Raw genomic sequence first — 21,515 nt, 5'->3', positions numbered from 1 at the left:
GCTGGAACTGCTACCACATCCAGAAGCAGAATCACCACTACCTCCTTCTTGTTTTCTGATCTTGCACTTAGTCTTCCCTCCCCCACTAGCAGAACCTGAATAGAACCTTGCTGGCAAGGCATTCTGGGAAATGTAGTTTCCACACCTCCAGCCCCTGGGCTGCAGAACAAAACACAGAGAGCTGACAGTATGTAGCCCAGATGGCATCATAGTATTTTAGATAATGTTATTGCAGAACTTTAACCACTTGGATGTTTATTTTCAGTTAAAACATGAAAAATATTTATTTTAATATGAAGTATAAAAAATTCTTTTTGACAGTTTATCTTATGGGAGAATGAAAAAGATAATCAGTTTTATGTTAAAGAATATTTTGTGTATTTAAAGACTATGGGAGGGATATTTTAATTCATACAATTCAAAAGCAGCTGAACAAATGCATCGAAAGGATAGCCTTTGCTGGGCCTCACTATGTCATCAATGAAAAGCTTTCCTGCCTCCCTGGCTAATCTGAAGTACAGCTGGAGGAGGCAAATTCTGCTCTTTGAGAATTTCTATTTGACACTGGCTGCTACTTTTCTGAAGCAAAATGTTTTCTCTGGCAGTTAAATTGCCTGTTTGGTTTCTGAGATATGATATACTTTTATTCTTAGTGCTTTTTTTTTTTTATTCTTAGTGCATTCTTTCATGTGTTTGTTTTTATGAAGTCTGTATCTTAATTCCAGTGTAGTTAACATACAGTGTTATGTTACTGTCAGGTAGACAATATAATGGTTCAGCAGTTCATACATCGCTGGTACTCAACATAACAGGTGCCCTCCTTCATCACCATCACCTATTTCCCCCATCCCTCCACCCATCTCCCCTCTGGTAACCACCGGTTTGTTCTCTAGACTTAAGAGTTTGTTTCTTGGTTTGTTTCTTGGTTCTCTCTCTCTCTCTTTTTGTTTTGTTTCTTAAACTCCATATATGAGTAAAATCATGAGGCATTTGTCTTTCTCTGATTGACTTATTTCGCTTACCATTATACTCTCTAGCTCCATCCATGTTGTTGCAATTGGCAAGATTTCATTCTTTTTTATGGCTGACTAATATTCCGTTGTGTATGTATACCACATCTTTATCCACTCACCTATCGATGGACTTGGACTGCTTCCATAGTTTGGCTATTATAAATAACGTTGCAATAAACATAGGGGTTTATATATCCTTTTCAATTAGTGTTTTTGGATTTTTTGGGTAGATACACAGTAGTGAATTACTGGATGAAAGGGTAGTGCTACTTTTAACTTTTTGAGGAACCTCCACACTCCTTTCCACAGTGGCTGCACCAGTTTGCATTCCCACCAAGAGGGTTCCTTTTTCTTTACATCTTTGCCAACACTTGTTTCTTGTGTTTTTTATTTTAGCCATTCTGACAGGTGTGAGGTGATATCTCACTGTAGTTTTGATTTGTATTTCCCTGATGATGAGTGATGTTGAGCATCTTTTCATGTGTCTCTTGGTCATCTGGATGTCTTCTTTCTTTCTTCCTTTATTTTGGATGTGTGTTCATGTTTTCTGCTCATTTTTATAATTTTAAAAAAAATTTTTAAAAGATTTATCTATCTGAGAGAGAGAGCTCAGGGGAAGGGGCAGAGGGAGAGAGAGAAGCAGACTTTCCTCTGAATGGGGAGGCTGACGTGGGGCTCAATCCCACAACCCTGAGATCATGATCTCATCTGAAGTCAGACGCTTAACTGACGGATGCATCCAAGTGCCCCCCGTGTCTTCTGCTCATTTTTTAAATTGGATTATTTGTTCTTGGGTTTTGAGTTTTATAAGTTTTATGTATATTCTGGGTATTAACCCTTTATTGGATATGTAATTTGCAAATATCTTCTCCCATTCTGTAAGTTGCCTTTTAGTTTTGTTGATTGTTTCCTTCACTGTGCAGAAGCTTTTTATTTTGATGAAGTCCTAGTAGTTTATTTTTGCTTGTATTTTTCTTGCCTCAGGAGACACATCTACAAAAATGTTGCTACAGCCGATGTCAGAGAAATTACTGCCTGTGTTTTCTTCTAGAATTTTTATGGTTTCAGGTCTCATGTTTAGGTCCTTAATCCATTTTGAGTTTATTTTTGTATATGGTGTAAAAAAGCCATCCAGTTTCATTCTTTGGTATGTGGCTGTCCTCTAATTGCATTCCCGATACATTTAATTCCAATGGGAAATTATTTCAGATAATTAATCGTCTGCAAGTTTACTTAAAATAAAATTGTTATGCCCTGAGAAAGCTGTACCTAAATGGATGATAAAACTCCTTTAAATCACCACAGTTCCGGGGGCGCCTGGGTGGCTCAGTGGGTTAAGCCACTGCCTTCAGCTCGGGTCATGATCTCAGGGTTCTGGGATCGAGTCCCACATCGGGCTCTCTGCTCAGCAGGGAGCCTGCTTCCCTCTCTCTCTCTCTCTCTCTCTCTCTCTCTCTGCCTGCCTCTCTGCCTACTTGTGATCTCTCTCTGTCAAATAAATAAATAAAATCTTAAATCACCACAGTCCCTACTAACGTGTGTATATGCAAGGTCTTTTTTACTTTTTTAATCTCTGTAAGTCTTTCCAGCAACTCTGTGAGGTGGGCTAGCTACTAATGCTCCTGTTTTTTTCCAGCTATGTTAAGTGACAGATTATTAGCCGTAAGACAAGAAGTTGGGTTCCGTAAATAAGTGTGACAGTTTGCTTATGAATGTGTATCTACTAATGGTCTTCAAGCTGGGGTGAGCTTGCCATTTGGAGGTACACAAAGACAGTCACAGGGTGGAGTGTCAGGGTACTTTGAAGGGAATCCATTGCCAAGAGCCTCAGCTCATATAGGTCCAAAATGGATCTTCCTGAGTACAATGAAGATACAGGTCCTTTTTCCTAATGAGCTTCTCCCACTTTGCTAAAGGAATCCTACCTCTCTCCTGCCCCTCTGTGATGCACCAACCCGAGGCTTAAAAACCTGTGGGGAACCAAACAACAGGACAGTTTGGATTGGTTTGGGTACTAAGAAGGTAATGAAGAAAGTAAATTACCTTAGTGATTTGATTAAACAACTTTTTGTAAGTGTGGTGGTTTCCTCTTCCTTCCATGTTGCAAAATTATAGGAGAACTTAAATGGCCTGTGAGTTAACAGAAAAGTAAAACTAATTTTGATGATAGATGGCTGTGTGAGTATCAGCACGTACCTGAGAAGGAGCCAGAAGAACTGAATGATGTTGCTTTAACTGAACTCTCTCCGTTCTCATTAATTTACTTATACAAACAAGTTTTTCTGGCACACAAATTTTTAAAACTGAAAAAGGGGAACAGAATTGATGTTTAGCTTTAACTGGTTCTGGTAATAAACAATGTCCCTCTGCAGATTACACGAACTAGCTGGAAAACCCCAGCCTTTCTTAACATTCTTCTAGAAATACAGAGGTACATTTCCAACAAGATGTTATTCCCGTGCAATAAATCTTTTTCAAAATTCCTCATGTTTTGTGTTTTCGTCCATTGTGGTCTAATAACTGTAATTATAACCCAATGAGAAAGGACGCGGATATTTAGAGACAATGTCACGGGGAAATTTTTTTTAATTGAATGTCAATTTATATACATAATTTTTATGCACAGGAGTATTTATTTACCTCACCATTAATGCAATACACATTAATGCAAAATACAATAAAACATTTCTACTTATAATATTAGGATGTAAGTATGTGGGAATAAAAATAAGAATTCAAAGAGAAAAAACAGTTGACTTCAGATTGAGAATATTGAATAGCTTGCTTTTATAAGGTGATGGTGGGTGGCCGAGGGCTCCAGTATTGGATACAGTGAATTACATCTTTGGCTGTTATTGAAACTGACAAAACATTTATATATCAATATAAAAATATGCATGTGATACATTTTAAAGTTTTAAGGAGTGTTCGGGCAGATGTTTAATGATCATTGACTGGGACAGAAGATCAGGTGTCTTGAGGATAAGCAGGGTCACATAGCTCCTGTGTATTTGCTTTGTTTTCACAGTTTGACCTCGTGTGTGCCAATGCTTGGATGCTGGACCTCACACAAGCCGTCCTAAACCTCGGCTTCTTGGCTGGAGCCTTCACCTTGGGCTATGCTGCAGACAGGTAGGCACAGGTGTGATAGCCATTGACAGCACTAGAACATGATGCACACATGTGGAGGTGGAAATGTTTGATGTTAACCATTAGAAAACAATTTCTGCTAAACTTGAAAAAAGTCTTAATTTTACTACTTGTGACATTCATGCTTATTTGGTTGGACTAATTCTCTCCTTGTTCAACTCCATCTCCTTACTCCTTGAACTGCACAAATGGACGGGGCGGCTCCCAGTGGGTCTACAGGCATCTGAATGGAAACCCACACCAGAAAGGCAGTCACTTCATCGTGGGGCAGAAGGCTGGCTGGCCAAACACTGGAGAGTCGATTCTGGGTGTTTCCACAGCCTGATTAATTTAGCCAGAGTCTGCACTTTCCAAATATGTTTCATTTAATGTTTTTTTAAATAAATCCTCGTATATTTTATTCTGCAAGTTAAAAATCCTGCAAAAGGAGTTTTTCCAAAGCCCATTAAAAGAATTTTATCTATCATTTAATATTCATAAATATACCGGTTAATGGCAGACAAGGTAAGTGTGTATACTGAGGATAGTCATGCTTTTTATTCAAATATTCCTGTTTGAAACATTATTTTTTTTGTTTGAAACATTATTGATGTTGGTTATTGTATTCATTCTATTCCTTTATCCCAATTCTAACTATGAAAATATGTGCAGTGATTTAATTATTCCTTCTCTGTCCCTTGGGACAGGAGTAGGAAGCTTTGGCTATTGGCCATGTCTGGCTAATTGTCGCTCTGGTCAGGCTAGCCCAGCCAGGTGGGTCCTTGTGACCATGCTCGCAGTGGGCAGTGCTGAGGGTATGTCTTGGAGAACTGCCCACTGCCACTGATTAGCTCATTGGAGACAATATAAAAGCCCCAAATGCTTTAGCCAATAGATGGTCTGCGTGTAACCAGAGCAGGACTTCAGAGTGGGTAGAACCTTGGTTTCCTCTTCTGTTCCTTCATCTCTCAGTTTTCTCTTGCAGCCCCTGACTCCCTCTTCTGCATGTGACTTTCTCCTCTCTCCTTCTCTCCTTCTCTCTCTCTTCTTTCTCCTGTTTCTCTCTCACAATCAGCAAACATATTCTCCAAAGAAAAATAACTCAACTAAAGGAGGGAGGGCTTTTCCCTTCTGTGTCCCAGCAGGGGACTGAGTGGTTGTCCTCAGAGATGACTCAGCGCTTTGGAGAGGAGGACAGTCCTATGAACGAGTTTGCCTCACTGCCGGCCAGCCATCCGTCAGCTCCTTCTCTTCTTCATGTCGTTGAAGGAAAGGACAAGAAACAATTTAATAGACCACATAGCTAAGAGAGGACAGTGTAGGAAGGACAGACGGTGAATTTCAAAACCTAGATAAACCAGAACTACTTCTGTCTCCACTCCACTGACCAAAGCAAGATGCTGCATATGTGAATTTGGTGGCCATTTCTATGGGAAAATGTTTTTTTTCCCAAATCTCTGAAAGGTCATGGATAACAGACTTCCACCAGCCAAGAATTTGGCACAACTATACCGAACCACCTAATATCAGAATCCCAGAATATGGCGCATAATGATGTGTGCCCCTCGTCTATGCTTCTAACCATAGTTATGCAAATGGTGAGGATAAAATGCCGAACTTAGGAACAGTTCACGTTGTTCCTGAAGTTCATAGTTTGTAAGGAGCTAGACATCAGCATCTCATTTGAGCCTCTACACCCTCATTGTAGAAGGGGTGGGGGGGCAACCCACAAGCAAACGAGCAAAATCTGAGTCTTGGATTGTTGAAGGCATGGACCCAAGGTTGCACAACTGGCTGTTGATTGAGCCAAAACTGAAGCCTGGGCCTGGAGTCTTCTCCCTTTCCCCTTCCCACCCCACTTACAAAAATGCTATAAAGTGTTCAGGCTGTGCCCCTGGGGGCACTGGACGTGATGGAGAGCGGTATCTTTCTGGAAACTGCAATCCCAAAGATTGCATTCTGTGCCTTACATTTTGTCATGTCATTTCAGACACACATGTTCTTACTTGTCCTGGTTTTGCTATAAAACAAAATGTAGAATTTTCAACAATCCTGTACCTGGTAGTAATGCAGTCTTAAAATTTTTGTTGTACTTAAACCTCTTTTAACAACACTTCTAATGATAGTCTTTCTCATTGTGTCGAAGGAAACGTTGAAGGTGACTTCTTCCTCTCTCTTTCTCAAAAAGGTACGGCAGACTCGTCATTTACCTAATCTCCTGTTTCGGTGTCGGCGTCACCGGTGTTGTGGTGGCATTTGCACCCAATTTCCCTGTGTTTGTGGTCTTCCGCTTCCTACAAGGTGTGTTTGGAAAGGGGACATGGATGACCTGCTACGTGATTGGTAAGACATTGCTACGCCTCAGTGTCTCTGTGACAGCCAGGGGCAGGTGGTTGGGCGGTGCCGGCCAGTCAGCCCTCCTGGGGCTCGTATGTGGAGGCTTGGCGGCTGCCACAGTAATGATCTCTGCAAATAAGAAGGTGTGGGGGTGAGATTCTGACTCTTGGGAAACTAAACACCACCTTGCCAAATATGGAATATCACAAAGTTCTTGGCTGAACCAACCACTTTCTAGCATGGCCATACCACTAACACCTTACTGCTTTGCTGTATCAGAGTTCAATTTTTATAAAAATTTCAGCGGTTCTTAAAACGCTTTTAATATGCATTTTCTGTGTATTTCTGTGATAGGGTTTGAGATGACATTCCTGTGTTCTCAAATACTGTTTCTTAATTCTACTCCTTTTGCTCAAGTGGAGAACTTTTTCCCGTGAAGGAGATCTGACCTAAAAACGTAACTAGAAAGTTTGACCTTCAGGGTATGAAAGAAAGAAAAACTTTCCATTGCTCTTTGCTCATTTTACTGAGAAAAGTCCTGGCTGCTACTTTGGTTCTGTCTCTAGTGAGGTTCAGGACCAGCTACCTACTCTGAGGGTCACGGCGGACTTGTGAGTAGGGAGATGAAAAGCTTGTTTTTGATTATTGCTCCGGATCATTAGGCTTCTAGTCCTTTTCATGACTGCTAGACAGTCCATCCCCAAGCAGTGCCCACTTTGGGGACCCTCTGAAGATCTTTTTACAGGGAAAGAGAGAGAGTGCTGGGAGGTTGCCTGTCGCCGGATGGGGCAGAAGGGATAACTTTGGAATGTGAAGTGTTTTTAAGGAAATTTTTAAAGTTGTGATCTTAGGGCACCACTAAGGTAGCACATCCCAGGATGGTCAGAATAGAATGAATGACAAATAGAAAAGGGTAAGTTTGGGGGGATAGAGGTGGGAGAAGGTATGCAGTAAAATCCCCCATGTGATTTTTAAAGAAATATCACATAAATGGAAAGTCCAACGCGGTGGGGAGAATTATCATTTAGTAGAAACTATGTGGTGATCTTGAAAAAATTATTTGTAGGATTATAATGCTCATAAATGCTTACAAATAATCTCCTAAGGAAACTACAATAGGCAAATCTTGTGCTCGCTTCGGCAGCACATATACAATAGGCAAATCTTTAGAACTACCGTGATAGAAAGCCAGCCAGTTGGTTCTAGTTCTGTGTTGATAAAATAGTCATCACTTAAGCTTTCCTAAAACCAATACATACGTTCTTTGCGTACCCAGAAGAGTGCTGGCCTGGGTGTGTGGGATGAGCGTGGCCCACGCTCGCCGATAACTGCCAGAGGAGAGGGTGAGCAGAAAGCATGGTGCCGGCAGCACGTATGGAAGCCTTGGTACCTTTAAGAGTTTGGTAGCATTCTAGCAATGCCAATGGATATGACAGATGTAATGTCTCTGTTTGTTTATTTTGGAGCTGATGTTCAGCTTCCCTAACCTCTGTGTTTGTTTTCCTTCAGTAACAGAAATAGTAGGTTCAAAGCAAAGGAGAATTGTGGGAATAGTGGTCCAAATGTTCTTCACCCTTGGAATCATAATTCTCCCCGGAATTGCCTACTTTATCCCAAATTGGCAAGGGATCCAGCTAGCCATAACGCTGCCCAGCTTTCTCTTCCTCCTTTATTACTGGTAAAGTGGTTTTGGTCATTATTGAATTTATTCTTATTCCAAAGAATTGTAGAGTCTGCACTTCTAAACCACCATGAAAATGAAAGCAACCAAGATTTCCTAACATCTCCAGAGTGACTATGGGCTTTGAATATGTCTAGAGAATTGAGAATTTATAGAGATTATTATTTGACTCATTGTTGTTATTAAAATAAATTAACAAAGTATCCAAGCAGAAAATCTAAATAAAGCATTAATCATGTTTTGTTATTTTGTAATATCTTCTCGAACACTATAAGGCAACATACCATATCTGCCAATATTTCAACATGCAAATTAAATGCAACAAAATTGATTTGCTTCTCTGTGTGTTCTATTAAGCAAATTAATATTCTTTGGGAATCTCCTGAGGAATATGAAAATGTTAAGAGCATGAGGAAATTAGGTTATCAGAAAAGTACAGGTTATATGCATTTGACTCTTATTGTAGTGAATGTATTTTGATCATTCCTCTCATTTAATTTTAATATATGGGGCAATCAGTTTACATGAATTGGGTCTTCATCTTTTCCTAAATGCTCATTAAATCCCAGCTATTTTCATAATGTGTAACCGAGGACACTGTGTTCTAGGACAGCCTGGTTTTACAAGACCAATGCAGTATTGATTATTTTTATTATGACCAATGATTCAGTTATCAAGCGAGCATTTTTCCCTTCCATTATAAAATTTTTGAGATAATTTATATTGCAGAGAGCCTATTCTAAACTCTCAGAATCTCCTAAACTTGTACCTAATCACAAGATCCATTTTGATAGAGAAATTCAAGTCATTAACTTTTAGGTGTTGAAATTACTAGATAAAACTCAAAAAAGTCCTCTTCTTGCCAGGGTGGTTCCTGAGTCTCCCCGATGGCTGATTACACGGAAGAAAGGAGATAAAGCATTAAAAATCCTGAGGAGCATTGCCAAGTGCAATGGGAAATATCTCTCACCAAATTACTCGGAGGTAATCTTACTTATTACTAGTCATAAGCATTATTAAAGTGGGTGAATTGATTTGTCTCTAATGTACATATTATCAAAGAGTTGATTAAATCATTTTTAGTTTGGCTTTAAAAAGGGAGAAAAGAAAAACCTTTGGGAAGAATCACAAGGGGCATTCAAGAAGACATGGTTGTGAGATTGTGACAGCACCAGAGTGAAGGCCAGCTGGTCCCTTGGTCCATGTTTCAATAGTTGCACCACGTTCCTTGAATAATTACACTTACTGTACATTTACTTACTATGGCCCCGTACTATGAAGTCATTCATTCATCTTAATTTGCACAAACTGTACATCTTTTCTTGACATTCAGGATAGTCTAAAGATTTGTCTATAAATGTAATCTTGGAAATACTATTTGTTTGGATGAAAGCGTGAGCAATGATGTACTATTCAGTCTTCAGACCTACACATGCTGCCGGCCTACCTGCCCCCGCTCCCTCATTTTCTTCCTCCATTTTTTTTTCTTCTTCTTTTCCCCAGCAAAGGCTTTTTTAATGTTTCTGTACCACTACACTAAGAGAAATGAGGGACTCAAGTTCATTCTTTGCTCTTGGGAAGATTTGCTATTATGCCTTTGAAGACATAGAGATATATCTGAGGCCACACCTGAATAATTAGAGAATAATACATAAAAATATATGGCAAAGTTTTACTGCAAAGATGGAGTAACAGAAGGATTATTATAAAATGATTATTAGAGAACAATTTTTGGAAGATATGAATCTTTGACGAAAACCTTGAGGAATGTTAGGTGCTAACATCAATTTTTTTGTTCCACTCAGCTGGTTTTGATAGAACATTCTGATTTAAAAAAATAAGCTTTGTTAGTTTTCTTGTCACATCCCAACCTCCCAGAACTTGGCCAGAGAGATTTGGATTTTTACCTTTTTCCTTCACTCTTATATTCAGTGGCAAGTGGTAACCTCTGTATTTACAGAGGTTTCAACTGATCAGTTGACATTGGATTATAAGGATATACCTTGGGGTTTACAGATCATACATACACAATGCAGTAAAGGTAAAACATGATCTGTTTTAACCATGAAGATGAGTCGATCCTTGTTCTTTGAGCATATTTGGGCTGTGGATTCCTTTTACGGAAAAATATCCTGCTGCCTTCTGCCCTTGGTCTCATCACATTAACCTTAATCTTCACAACTGGATCAAATGTATGATAATCTGCCCTCAGTTTAATAGTCAAATAAATATTTTTGCTTTTCGTTCGGCAGTATCCTGAAGATATTACACGCATAGTCCCCGAGCTAAGCGTATGTCAGATCCACATCAAGGTTTTAAAAATAGAGAAAAAAACAGTGTGTGCCGATGGCTTAGGAAGGCAAATAAATACCACTTAACTAGGCATGTGGTGTGTTGTCGTGAGTACAGCTGAGTGGCCACGGGATGATTCCCAGAAGCAGCTGCTCTTACGTCCCCGGGTGTCTGGTTCAACGCTGCTCCCCTACACCCACAGACCCACTTCTAATTCACAAGCACTCTAGAGACATTTCAGCGGGGAAGCAGTTCAAGGCTCGACATGGTTGTGCTCGTGAAAGATCATGAACTGTGGATCCCGTGGCCTCCAAGACGTGTTAACTCTGGTTTTAAGCAGTTACATGATCCCCATTTGAAAGTCAGGTTTGAAGTCAAACATGAGTTTCTCTTGGGAGTTCAGCACCCGAGCCACCACTATCCCTGATGATTCCATACTGTGATGGGCTGATAAACCTCTTCGTTCTTTAGTCTATAGGTTCCTGTTCTTTTCTTTTCCTTGCAACCTTGGGGGTAAAGAATGCTAGGGTTTCTTTGTTGCTTTTTTTCTGTAGACTTTTCTGCAGTCTAAATTGGGGTTAATTATATCCTTAGGATCCTTTAACATGACCCTCTGTCTCTTGTGTTCCCTGTCAGTTGGCAGGTAGATCTAGAGGTAAATCAGGTTTAGATGTGATACTTTAGGCAATCCTCCTTCGTAACTGACTTAGTACCTTTCCATTAAGAAACATCTCATGTCCTCCCGTCTCTTCTTCTGTGGTGTAAGCTGCCATGGATCATTGTTGCCTGCATTTATTAATTCATCAGAAGTTGCAAATGACAATATTGATAATATTCCCACTTTATCATTATGTCTTCATTTGTTACTGGAATACTTACATAAAGACTAACTTCTCCCATCATTTGTTTGGTGACTCTGAGATACAGTTCTTACAGGAAAGGCAGGATACGTGTGTAATTCTTTCTTTCTTTCCAAAATAATGAGTTGGTTCCCTGCATTCTCCAACAGTAATCAGTGACATGTGTGTTGTGGGGGTTTTTGAAGCCTCCTTCTGAATGCCTGGATTTAAACCTATAATTCACTCTTTCACAGGTTTTGTTATTATCCTTATTGGTGCTCAAATTGCCCCATCTTTGGACCAAGAAGTCTCCTCTTTGATGGTTCTGGGGTCCCTCTGCCACACCCCTAGGAGTTCCAGAAGGCTTCTTTGCTTCTTAGAACGATGATATTTTCCAGGCTTATCTTGTAGGGTCTTACTCTTGGAATCACCTACTTCTCAAAGGGTGCTTTGAGTTTTGGACCTATCCATCTTCAACTTTTTAAACTGTAGAACATAAGCAGAAAAGCAAAGTATTATCTTCAAAAAGAGAAGGAATTAACATTTCAGTTTAAAACCCCTTGCTAATAGCAGAAGTCAGTCAAATTATAGGCTAAACCATGATTTTCTATTTCAGGGATCCCAGTGTTCCCACAAAGAAGAAGAATGTGCAAATTACCTCTTTACAGTACTCAGAAGTACTGACCAATAGTGCAGGCATTGCACCCCAATGCCAGAACCAGTCCTATTATGACTTCTGCATACCACTATCAATTACTCACTTTTGGTGACTCAACTAACTAATTGACCACATCAATGTTAGGGTCGTCTTGAAACCTTGTGTCTATATAGTCACTTCGAACCTTCTGCATCCTTTGCTGCCTTACCTGGTACCCCCGCTTCTGGATATAACCTCAAGGGCTCCCATGCTCAAGGCTAATTATCCAGTGCTCTGCCTGCACTTGTCATAGAACCTCTTTTCAATAAATCATGACTTTTGAGAGAAGTTATTATCATGTAAGTTATCACGTCCTCCAAGACCGGTCCAATCCCACCTCATCCTACGTGTTGATCACCACATCACAGAAGGCTAGAAGGAAGTGGAAAGGATCTGCTTGATGCACATGGGAGGCCTAGCAGTGATACTGTCTTCCTTAGCCACCTCCCAACCCCAGCCTTTTCCATCCCTGGTACCACAGATCCTCGTCTATTTTAGGGGGGATCGAAAGCCCTAGCTTAAAATGATGCTCTCTTTTACAAAAGAGAACCTAAATTCACCACAATCTTGGGCGAAACCAGTCCCCTGGGCTTTGCGAATGGAAGGAGGATATGGGAAGAAATAGGTATGATGGATTTCATTGCAACATTCAACCAGGTGGGTTATTCTGAGGTTGGCCGCCCAGCAAATAATCTCAGTTATATTTCATATGGATGTTACTCGTTTCATGGGTGAATAAACTCTGGATGTTTGTCTCACTTGTCTCTAGGCTTCCATTTGCCAAAATTCCCAGCTAGCTTCTGACTTTGTTGAAGCCACAGCTAGAAGCTAGAAACACAGGTGATGAGAACGTCAGGCTCTCTGACTATACCAACTATTATTCCCTGTAACTATTATTCCCTGATGAGAAAAGTCCAAAAATGTAAAATCAATGCAAATGAGGCAGGTGGGTGGAACTTAGAGGAAGTTGAAGAAATACAGAAACATGGAAAGAATCGAAGTGTATGGAAACTGGAAAGAATCGAGTGTCAAACACTAGGCAGTGACCCAATGCAGAAGGACACTTAGCTTAGATATGTGCACGGGAGCCTTTGCAATGTTTAAGGCACACTTGAAAAAATAAAAACAAACTATTAGCAGGTCGACAGTCCTTACAGCCCAGGCACAACTGTAGCACAGCAGTGTGTCCTGAGGCCTCCAGAGCATCCACAGGCATCCTCTGACCCGGGGAGCATGTTAGTGATGGCACTGGTTCCTGCCGTGGTGGTCCCCACAAATTTGTTCATAAGGTGAAGTTCGTTCATGTTGCAGTTAAGTTTTTCCTCGGCATCAGTTTGACGTTACTTCCTCCCTGTTACCTGGAGTGCTCTGGTTCTTGCCTCACACCTAGTAAGTTACCAATCAATCCGACTTTCCATGCTCACCTGGCACCGTGTGTATGATTGAACAACGCATCGCATGATGATGCTGGTCTGAAGAGATGGCCATTGCCCTAAAAACTGAATGTGTATTTCTCAAAGTTGATGAGAAAGTGGGCAAGTATTTAAGAGTGCTCAGGCTTTTGACTGTAGTAGACTAGATCTCTGGTAAGTAGTGGAGAGCTGGGGTTGTTGCTCAGGGACCTTGCCTCATCGTGACTTGGTACTGTGACAGATGCATTCTTCTTCCCAGATCTTCAAGCCTCTTTGTAGGAGGATCCCACACCCCCTCTCGTGGCCGTGGGACTCACAGCAGTGCGCCTCTGCAGGCAGGTAGATTTTCTCCACTGAGTCAGGCTCAGCCTTCTGACTTGCTGGCCTGAGGTACCAGTTCAGAGCAGAAGCTATAAAGGCATCATGCATTTCTGACAGCTCTCTTGCCCTTTCCATCTCCCACAAGAATAGCATACCCTAAATTGGTGGTGTTCCTTCAGCATGGGTCTCGGAATGAGAAGAGCCACAACTTGGAACAGAGTTGCAGAGGCTGACCTAGAGTGGCCATGTGGAACGTGGCCAAGAAATAACTGTTTTCTCAGTGAACTGCAGTCTGCTAAAAGTGTGTTTCAGAGATTGGAGGGTGTTTGTTTTTGTGGCCAAAGCTAACAAATATAGCTGATCCTAACAGCATTGTTTCAATTGTCAGGGTAGGATTTAGTGATTCAACACATTTTTAGTTGTTGAGGTGACCGAGGAAGGGGGTAGTTTAGCTTATTGTTTGAAATATTCATGTCCTCCCCCTCATTTCCATTGGATGAAAATGCTTTGGGGCTCCTTTGATATCGGGCATGTCAGTGTAACTTGCTTTGATCCCATGGTGGGTGGAATGTATGTCCTCCCCTTTGACTTTGAGCTTGACCATGTGAATTGCTTTGGCTGTTGGTAGGTTACCACCAGACGTGCTACAGTAGAATCTTGAAATGTTCTGTGTGGTTGGGCTTCATCTCTGCACTTTAGCCATCACCATGAGAAGAATATTCCCAGGCTTGTCTCCCGGCCCCAGAGGAGGCTGAGAGGCATCTGGAGTAGAGCTTGTTCAGCAAAACTTCCCCAAACCTACATCAGCCATCTCTCAGCCAACCCATAAACATATGAGTGAAATGAATACTTATTACTTTATGTCACTAAGCTTAATGGTTGTTATGCAGCATTATTTTTTTTTCAGAGACTAGATTTTATTTTATTTTTTTTTAGCAGTGTTAAACTTTTTGTTTTATTTTTTTTAATTTTTTAATTTTAATAAACATATAATGTATTTTTATCCCCAGGGGTACAGGTCTGTGAATCGCCAGGTTTACACATTTCACAGCACTCATCATAGCCCATACCCTCCCCAATGTCCATTTCCCCACCACCCTCTCCTGTCCCCCCTCCCCCCCGCAACCCTCAGTCTGTTTCTTGAGATTGAGTCTTTTATGGTTTGTCTCCCTCCCTATCCCATCTTTTCATTTTTTCTTTTCCTACCTCCCCCCAACCCCCCCTGCCTTGCATCTCCACTTCCTCATATCAAAGAGATCATATGATAGTTGTCTTTCTCCGATTGACTTATTTCGCTAAGCATGATACCCTCTAGTTCCATCCACGTCGTCGCAAATGGCAAGATTTCATGTCTTTTGATGGCTGCATAGTATTCCATTGTGTATATATACCACATCTTCTTTATCCATTCATCTGTTGATGGACATCTAGGCGCTTTCCACAGTTTGGCTATTGTGGACATTGCTGCTATAAACATTCGGGTGCACGTGCCCCTTCGGAGCACCATGTTTGTATCTTTAGGATATATATCCAGTAGTGCAATTGCTGGGTCGTAGGGTAGCTCTATTTTCAGTTTTTTGAGGAACCTCCACATTGTTTTCCAGAGTGGTTGCACCAGCTTGCATTCCCACCAGCAGTGTAGGAGGGTTCCCCTCTCTCCGCATCCTCGCCAACATCTATCATTTCTTGACTTGTTAATTTTATCCATTCTGACTGGTGTGAGGTGGTATCTCATTGTGGTTTTGATTTGTATTTCCCTGATGCCGAGCGATGTGGAGCATTTTTTCATGTGTCTGTTGGCCATCTGGATGTCTTCTTTGCAGAAATGTCTGTTCATGTCCTCTGCCCATTTCTTGACTGGATTATTTGTTCTTTGGGTATTGAGTTTGATAAGCTCTTTATAGATTTTGGATACTAGCCCTTTATCTGATATGTCGTTTGCAAATATCTTCTCCCATTCTGTCAGTTGTCTTTTGGTTTTGTTAACTGTTTCCTTTGCTGTGCAAAAGCTTTTGATCTTGATGAAATCCCAATAGTTCATTTTTGCCCTTGCTTCTGTTGCCTTTGGCGATGTTCCTAGGAAGAAGTTGCTGCGGTTGAGGTCAAAGAGGTTGCTGCCTTATGCAGCATTATTTAACCAATATACTGGTTAAATAGCTTTTGTCACTTACGGACCCAGTTTATACAACTACATAGGTAGTAACTGTGGCTGTGGTTTTGCTTTCATTTTTTTCTAAAGGATTTTAAAAGCCCTTATCCTATATAGATCCCTCTCCTCCCCTACTCCTCCACTTCTTTTCCTCGTGTGGGATATGTTCATGGAAAAGAGTATGTTGCAGCTCTAGTTAACAAGGAGCCTCTAGCAGCATAGAACTGAGTGTGTCCATATTTGTTAGTGATATTGTTTTCCTCTGTTGGCCCAACAAACCTATAAGGCTTGACCATAATTTCCCTATTTTAATGATATGCCTATATAGTTTTGTTCATAGTTAGTCTACAACTTATTAAAATATAAGTACCGGCTGTTATATTGGTAGCCAGTAATGCATAAACACACCCGTGGGTGGTTTCCTTGGTGGCACGTTTAGGGAACATCATTTGTGCTTTCTGATCCCAAAGGGTCATCACTGATGATCCCACTGTTAGATAAATATATAAGAAATAGAAAATAGAAAAAGATTAAAACTTCATTAGGGAGTGTTAGGCTAAGTTTTAGATTGCCTCGCTTATCAGAGAGAAGTCCAACTCCTGATCACTGCCATCTTCATTGTATTGTAACAAATTGTCATGCAGACAACAATATGTCTACAGAGAGGGACTTTCCAGCTTTGGGAATGTCTGCTTATGACATTCCCTTTCGGGGGGGATTTTATAACCACAATTTTTGTTCTTCCAAAGAAGGAACCACACCATGATTCTGGCTGTCATGAAGCCCATCTGGGGTATGGCTTTCAGTCCAGTTACTGTAGTGTCTTTGTGAATGCTGTATTTAATTACCATCCAAGGCTTGGGATGGAACACTGTTTTCACTGAATTCATTTCAAAAGATCCAGAAAAAGTAACTTAATCCCAGGCAGTGCCCCAGGGGGGCTCCAGTCCAGTTCCCGTGTCAAGAGCCAGAAAGGTGTGAGTCTAGAAACTAGTGAAGGATATTGGACAGAAAGTCACTGGAAACTTATACAGTGCTTTCCCTTAATAGGATTAAATCTTCATTCTTGGCATCACACAGAATAAATGGTGCCAATCTACCCAACAAAGCCATGATCCTCAAAAATGACATGTAAAAATTGTTACTGTCTTATGCATGCTACCACATTAGCTTTCATTTAGAATATTCTGAATGCATAAAAACGACAGGACATGGGACACCTGGGTGGCTCAGTTGGTTAAATGTCTGACTCTTGATTTCAGCTCAGGGTTTTCATATCGAGCCCCATGCCAGGATTTGCACTCAGCGCCAAGTCTGCTTGGGATTCTCTCTCTTCTTCTCCCTCTACCCCTACCCCTACTCATGCACGTGCACGTGCTCTCTCTCTCTCTCTCATAAACAAATAAAATCTTTTTAAAAATGACAGGACACTTCATATAGCTAAAACGGACCTTTGGAACTGAGAGTTAGTAGTTCTATACCTAAATACGTTTTCACAAATATCCTGAGTTCTACAAATGGCCTATATTTAAATGGATTGTTTATTTATTTCCTACACCTTAACTTAAAAAAAATACAATATTGCATATAAAGGGGAAAATGTTGCTCAAAGAAAAATGCTGCATGAAAAGAGAAATAGTGCTACATTTAAAAAGCCATGAAAACAGTACTGATGGACTTTTGAATCCAGAGTGAGCTCCTTTCCCAAGCTGGTGATTAAATGGTAAATTCGTTTCACTAAAGGGAATTCTGCCTAAAATCTTCCTGGTCAATAGACTCTCATTTAACCCATACAAATACTGAGGGGAGGATGTTCCAGAGCGTCATGTGGCTTTAATTGAACTAGGAATCCAAGTGACCTATGTTTTGTGGAATGAGATTACAGCCTTGGAGCGGGTAAGGCAGGTTTTCAGGATCCCTCCCCAAAGAGCAGCATCTCGAGTAAGGAACCCTGGAGAGACAGGGCCTTCCTCCTCTACCAGTCCCTCACACCAACCTTCTTAAAATAATTGGGCCATATACCTTTGTCAGAATCTTAACTACTTTATCTAAATACAAGTTAAAGCTTGAAAAACATCCATCAGAAGTGTGAGAGGAAACACGCCATGTTACTGTGACATACACTCCGTGTGCTCAACCCCACCCATTAGTCTGGGTGTTCGATGACCCGTCACTCATGCGTAATGGGATCTACAGAACCCTGGACCCTGGACTCAGGTGGTGACTCGTAGGGTGACCAGCTGTACCCATTTGCCCAGAACTGGGGGGATTCCTGGGAAGTGAGAGTTTCAGAGCTGAATCTGAGAACGTCTCAGGCAAACTGGGACAAGGCGGTCAGTCCTCGCCTTCCAGGCTGTGCTCAGAGGAAGTTGCAAAGGTTTACATTTGTGAGCTCAAATTTGCCTGTCTGCCCGTGGACTCTGATGCTTGTGAGGGATTCCTGGTCCCACTAGAGATTGGCTCTGTTTACTTGTTGGACTGGTCCCAAAGTGTGACTCAGGCTGTCCCACCCTGGGGCCTCTGTCTTCCCACCCCCTCCTCAATCCCTAGTTTCATTTCGTTTTTTGTTTTTTTTTTTAACTTTTATCGCCTTTATTTGAAGTCCCAACATGAAATGATATTCCTTAAAAAAAACAACAACACTTTATTGACATCTGATAAACACAAAAAACACACACATATTTGATTTATTCAACTTTCTCACTCCCCAGCTTCTATTCTAGTTCTTAATCTGGTCTTGAACCCTATCTTGTTTGACTTGGGCCCTGTCCCCTGCTTAATTTCTGCCCTTCTTTCTCCTGATAATAGGATCCTAGTGCTTATCCCTTCACTCATCCGCTGTCTGAAAGCTAGATGCTGCACTCTCTTGATGACTGGTACTTGCTCTTTCTAGAGACTGCTGCTGCTCCTAAGAACCCCTTCTCCAGATGTGTCCCAGACCACGGACAGCGGTGCTGACCCATAGACAACCTGCTTTTGACCTCCCCTGCACTGGCCTCTCCACCTACAGGCCCTAGTCCCATCCATGGCCAGGTGCAGAGCCACAGCCCCTTTCATTCACACTTGACCTGGTCCCCTACTGCTGAGATTCCAGCAAACCTTCCAGGCAAGGCTGTATGGGTGATGGTTCTGGGGGAGAGCTCCAAGCTTTACCAAGTGACATTCAGAGTCATTTCAACTAGCCATTCATTAGTTATATAATCTGGGAATCATGGACTCCTCCCTTTTTCCTTCTCAAAAGCTGACCCTTGCCTTTAAGAGCAATGGTCCACCCCTTCTAGCCCCAACACCCTGAGGGATGCAGAGGAGTGTTTGCCTCCTTCTGTCTAGCCCAAGCCCTGGTGGCATTACAAACAAAATTAATTAAAATATAAAACAAGAGAAATAAGCCACACAAGCCTATTCTGTTCTGTTAATATTGGTAGCTCTCTTCTGTGGGCATTGTGACAATGCCTAATTCAATTATTTTAATTCTGGTTCTCTCTCTCATAGAATAGGGGAGTGGGTTTGCTTTCTTTCTTTTTCTTTTTTCAAGCATTTGCCAAGAGAATGGCCCTCTAATACTGTCTTTGAAATGTTCACGCTGTGTGTGAGAGAGAAAGATGGTCAGCTTTTCCAAGTGTTTTGTTCCTGTGCCATTTGGCCCTTTCTTGTGTTTTTGGCAAAATCAGTTTCTGCAATCCAAATTGCTATGCTTCCCTGCTGTGAATAAATGAGAAAATACTAGCTCTTTGTGAAAGCGTTCCCTGCGGTGGAGGCGATGATGGGTACAATGTCCAGAACCCTGCGTATCCAGCTCCTGGCAGGAATTCCCAGGCGTTATTCCTGTCATGTTACCATGACAAAACTGCTTGCTCGATCTTCGTCCCACCAGGAAAATTGCCCTTGTTTAAGAAATAATCCTAAGAAAAGCGATGCAACCTGGGGAGCAGGTGAAATCATTTAAATTCTGCAAGGCCAAGTTGATTGCTGCTGTACACGGATGTGCTCTGTTGCTGCAGATCAACACAGCAGGAAATTGTGCTGAATAGTAAGGGAGAGAGCACACTAAGATCCCTTTGTTTCTATCCCTCGAGGTCCCATCCAGGAAGATGGTAACAAAGATATCAGGTCCTAGATTTTTTCCACGGGACAAATCCTCCTTTTCCTGAGAGGGCACCCAGATGGCCGGATGATGAACACTGGTCGTGTTTCCATAGCAACATTTCTTCATGTGGGTGCAGATGCGAAGGGGACTAGGTCCACACACTCCAGAGATGGCTAGATTTCTTGTTTTGGAACAAATAATACGGACCTGTGCTGTTTTCTCTTTTTCTTTGAATTTGGTGCTATTGAAGGGGGACCTGATTGAGAAGAAGCCTTCCTTCTCCATGTGCTGAACGCACTCCTCTTAAGGTGGCTGGACAGAGGAGGACCGAGAGAGTGGAGAAGTCTTTATGTCCTTCCCAGGAGACAGACATGGGGAATGTTGGGGGAAATGGCCAACCAAAGCCCCTTTGTCTGCTAGAGGAAACTTTCCTATTAAAAGCAAAACTTTGTCACCTTCCCTAGTAATGGGCATAGAGGGCGACCAGATAGAAAACCTTGATAAGCAGGGTTGCTAACACACTCCTGTCACCCAGCAGCTGTAACTTTAGCCCCACAGTTGATGGGATAATCATATGGCAATCTGTCCCAATGGGTCACAGATCCTTGGGGACCATGGAGTTATTGCGAAAGTCCTCAAACCATTTGCAACCAAGCCTTATCTGTAGAGTGAATTAATATATCTTGGGTAAATATGTACTATTTTTTCAGAATGAAAGTGGTTGTGATTGTTATTAATAACTGATGAGTTGAAAGGTGTTATTAAGTTTATAATAAATTTATGTTGTTATGTGCTCTCAATGAACAGAAATTTTTTTAAAATTTAATTTATTTATTTGACAGAGATCACAAGTAGGTAGAGAGGCAGGCGAGGGGGGAAGGAAGCAGGCTCCCCGCTGAGCAGAGAGCCCGATGTGGGGCTGGATTCCAGGACTCTGAGATCATGACCTGAGCCGAAGGCAGAGGCTTTAACCCACTGAGCCACCCAGGTGCCCCATCAATGAACAGAAATTTAAAAGCACGATTCCTATCATTTGGACAACTGTTAAATTCTTTGGCATTAGCCAGGAGTCTTCATACTCAAGAAGGAGAGGAGTCACTGATCTGTCATCACATGTAGGATTAGTCTTCATCTGTTAAACAACCGTTGTCTGATCTCTCACAGTTAAAGTTATACGATGTTCTCAGGAAAAGCCAAAGGACCTCTTCACAAACAGAATTCTTGACAACTTCCAAGATTCATTAACTTTTTGATTCAATAAAGTGAACTAAAGTTTGTTATATTCTGCTCTTTCACTGGTCCTATGGACAAACTCTATATGCTTAGTAGGAAGAATTGAGTAACTGGGTGTACAACTGCCTTACTACCTCTCAAAGGTGAATCCTTGTTTTCTTTCCTGCTTCCATTTCCAAACCAATACACCACTAAGGGTCTAGATCTTGAGGAAGACTGAGGAAGGCATCTTGAATGAATACTCAGCATGTTTACTTTTATGGCACAGAGTGCAATAGAGTTTAAGTACTTACCCTCGTGTTTTGATCAATATGTGTAGTCTCCA

At 41.4% G+C, this 21,515-nt stretch overlaps 1 protein-coding gene across 1 annotated transcript in view; it reads left to right on the top strand.

The window, feature by feature from the left end:
* Nucleotides 1-21,515, top strand: part of SLC22A3 (solute carrier family 22 member 3) — an 89,942-nt gene that overhangs the window by 38,836 nt on the left and 29,591 nt on the right. The window contains exons 2-5 of the mRNA XM_080806637.1: nucleotides 4,042-4,145; nucleotides 6,331-6,485; nucleotides 7,989-8,157; nucleotides 9,027-9,144. Of these exons, the coding sequence (XP_080662763.1) occupies nucleotides 4,042-4,145; nucleotides 6,331-6,485; nucleotides 7,989-8,157; nucleotides 9,027-9,144 (546 nt within the window). The remainder of the gene's footprint in view (nucleotides 1-4,041; nucleotides 4,146-6,330; nucleotides 6,486-7,988; nucleotides 8,158-9,026; nucleotides 9,145-21,515) is intronic.

This window comes from Martes martes (assembly GCF_963455335.1).
Source record: "Martes martes genome assembly, chromosome: 6".
In the NCBI taxonomy this organism is placed as follows: domain Eukaryota; kingdom Metazoa; phylum Chordata; class Mammalia; order Carnivora; family Mustelidae; genus Martes; species Martes martes.
The sequence above is the reverse complement of the archived record's forward strand: the minus strand, read 5'-3'. Positions and strand labels throughout refer to the sequence as shown.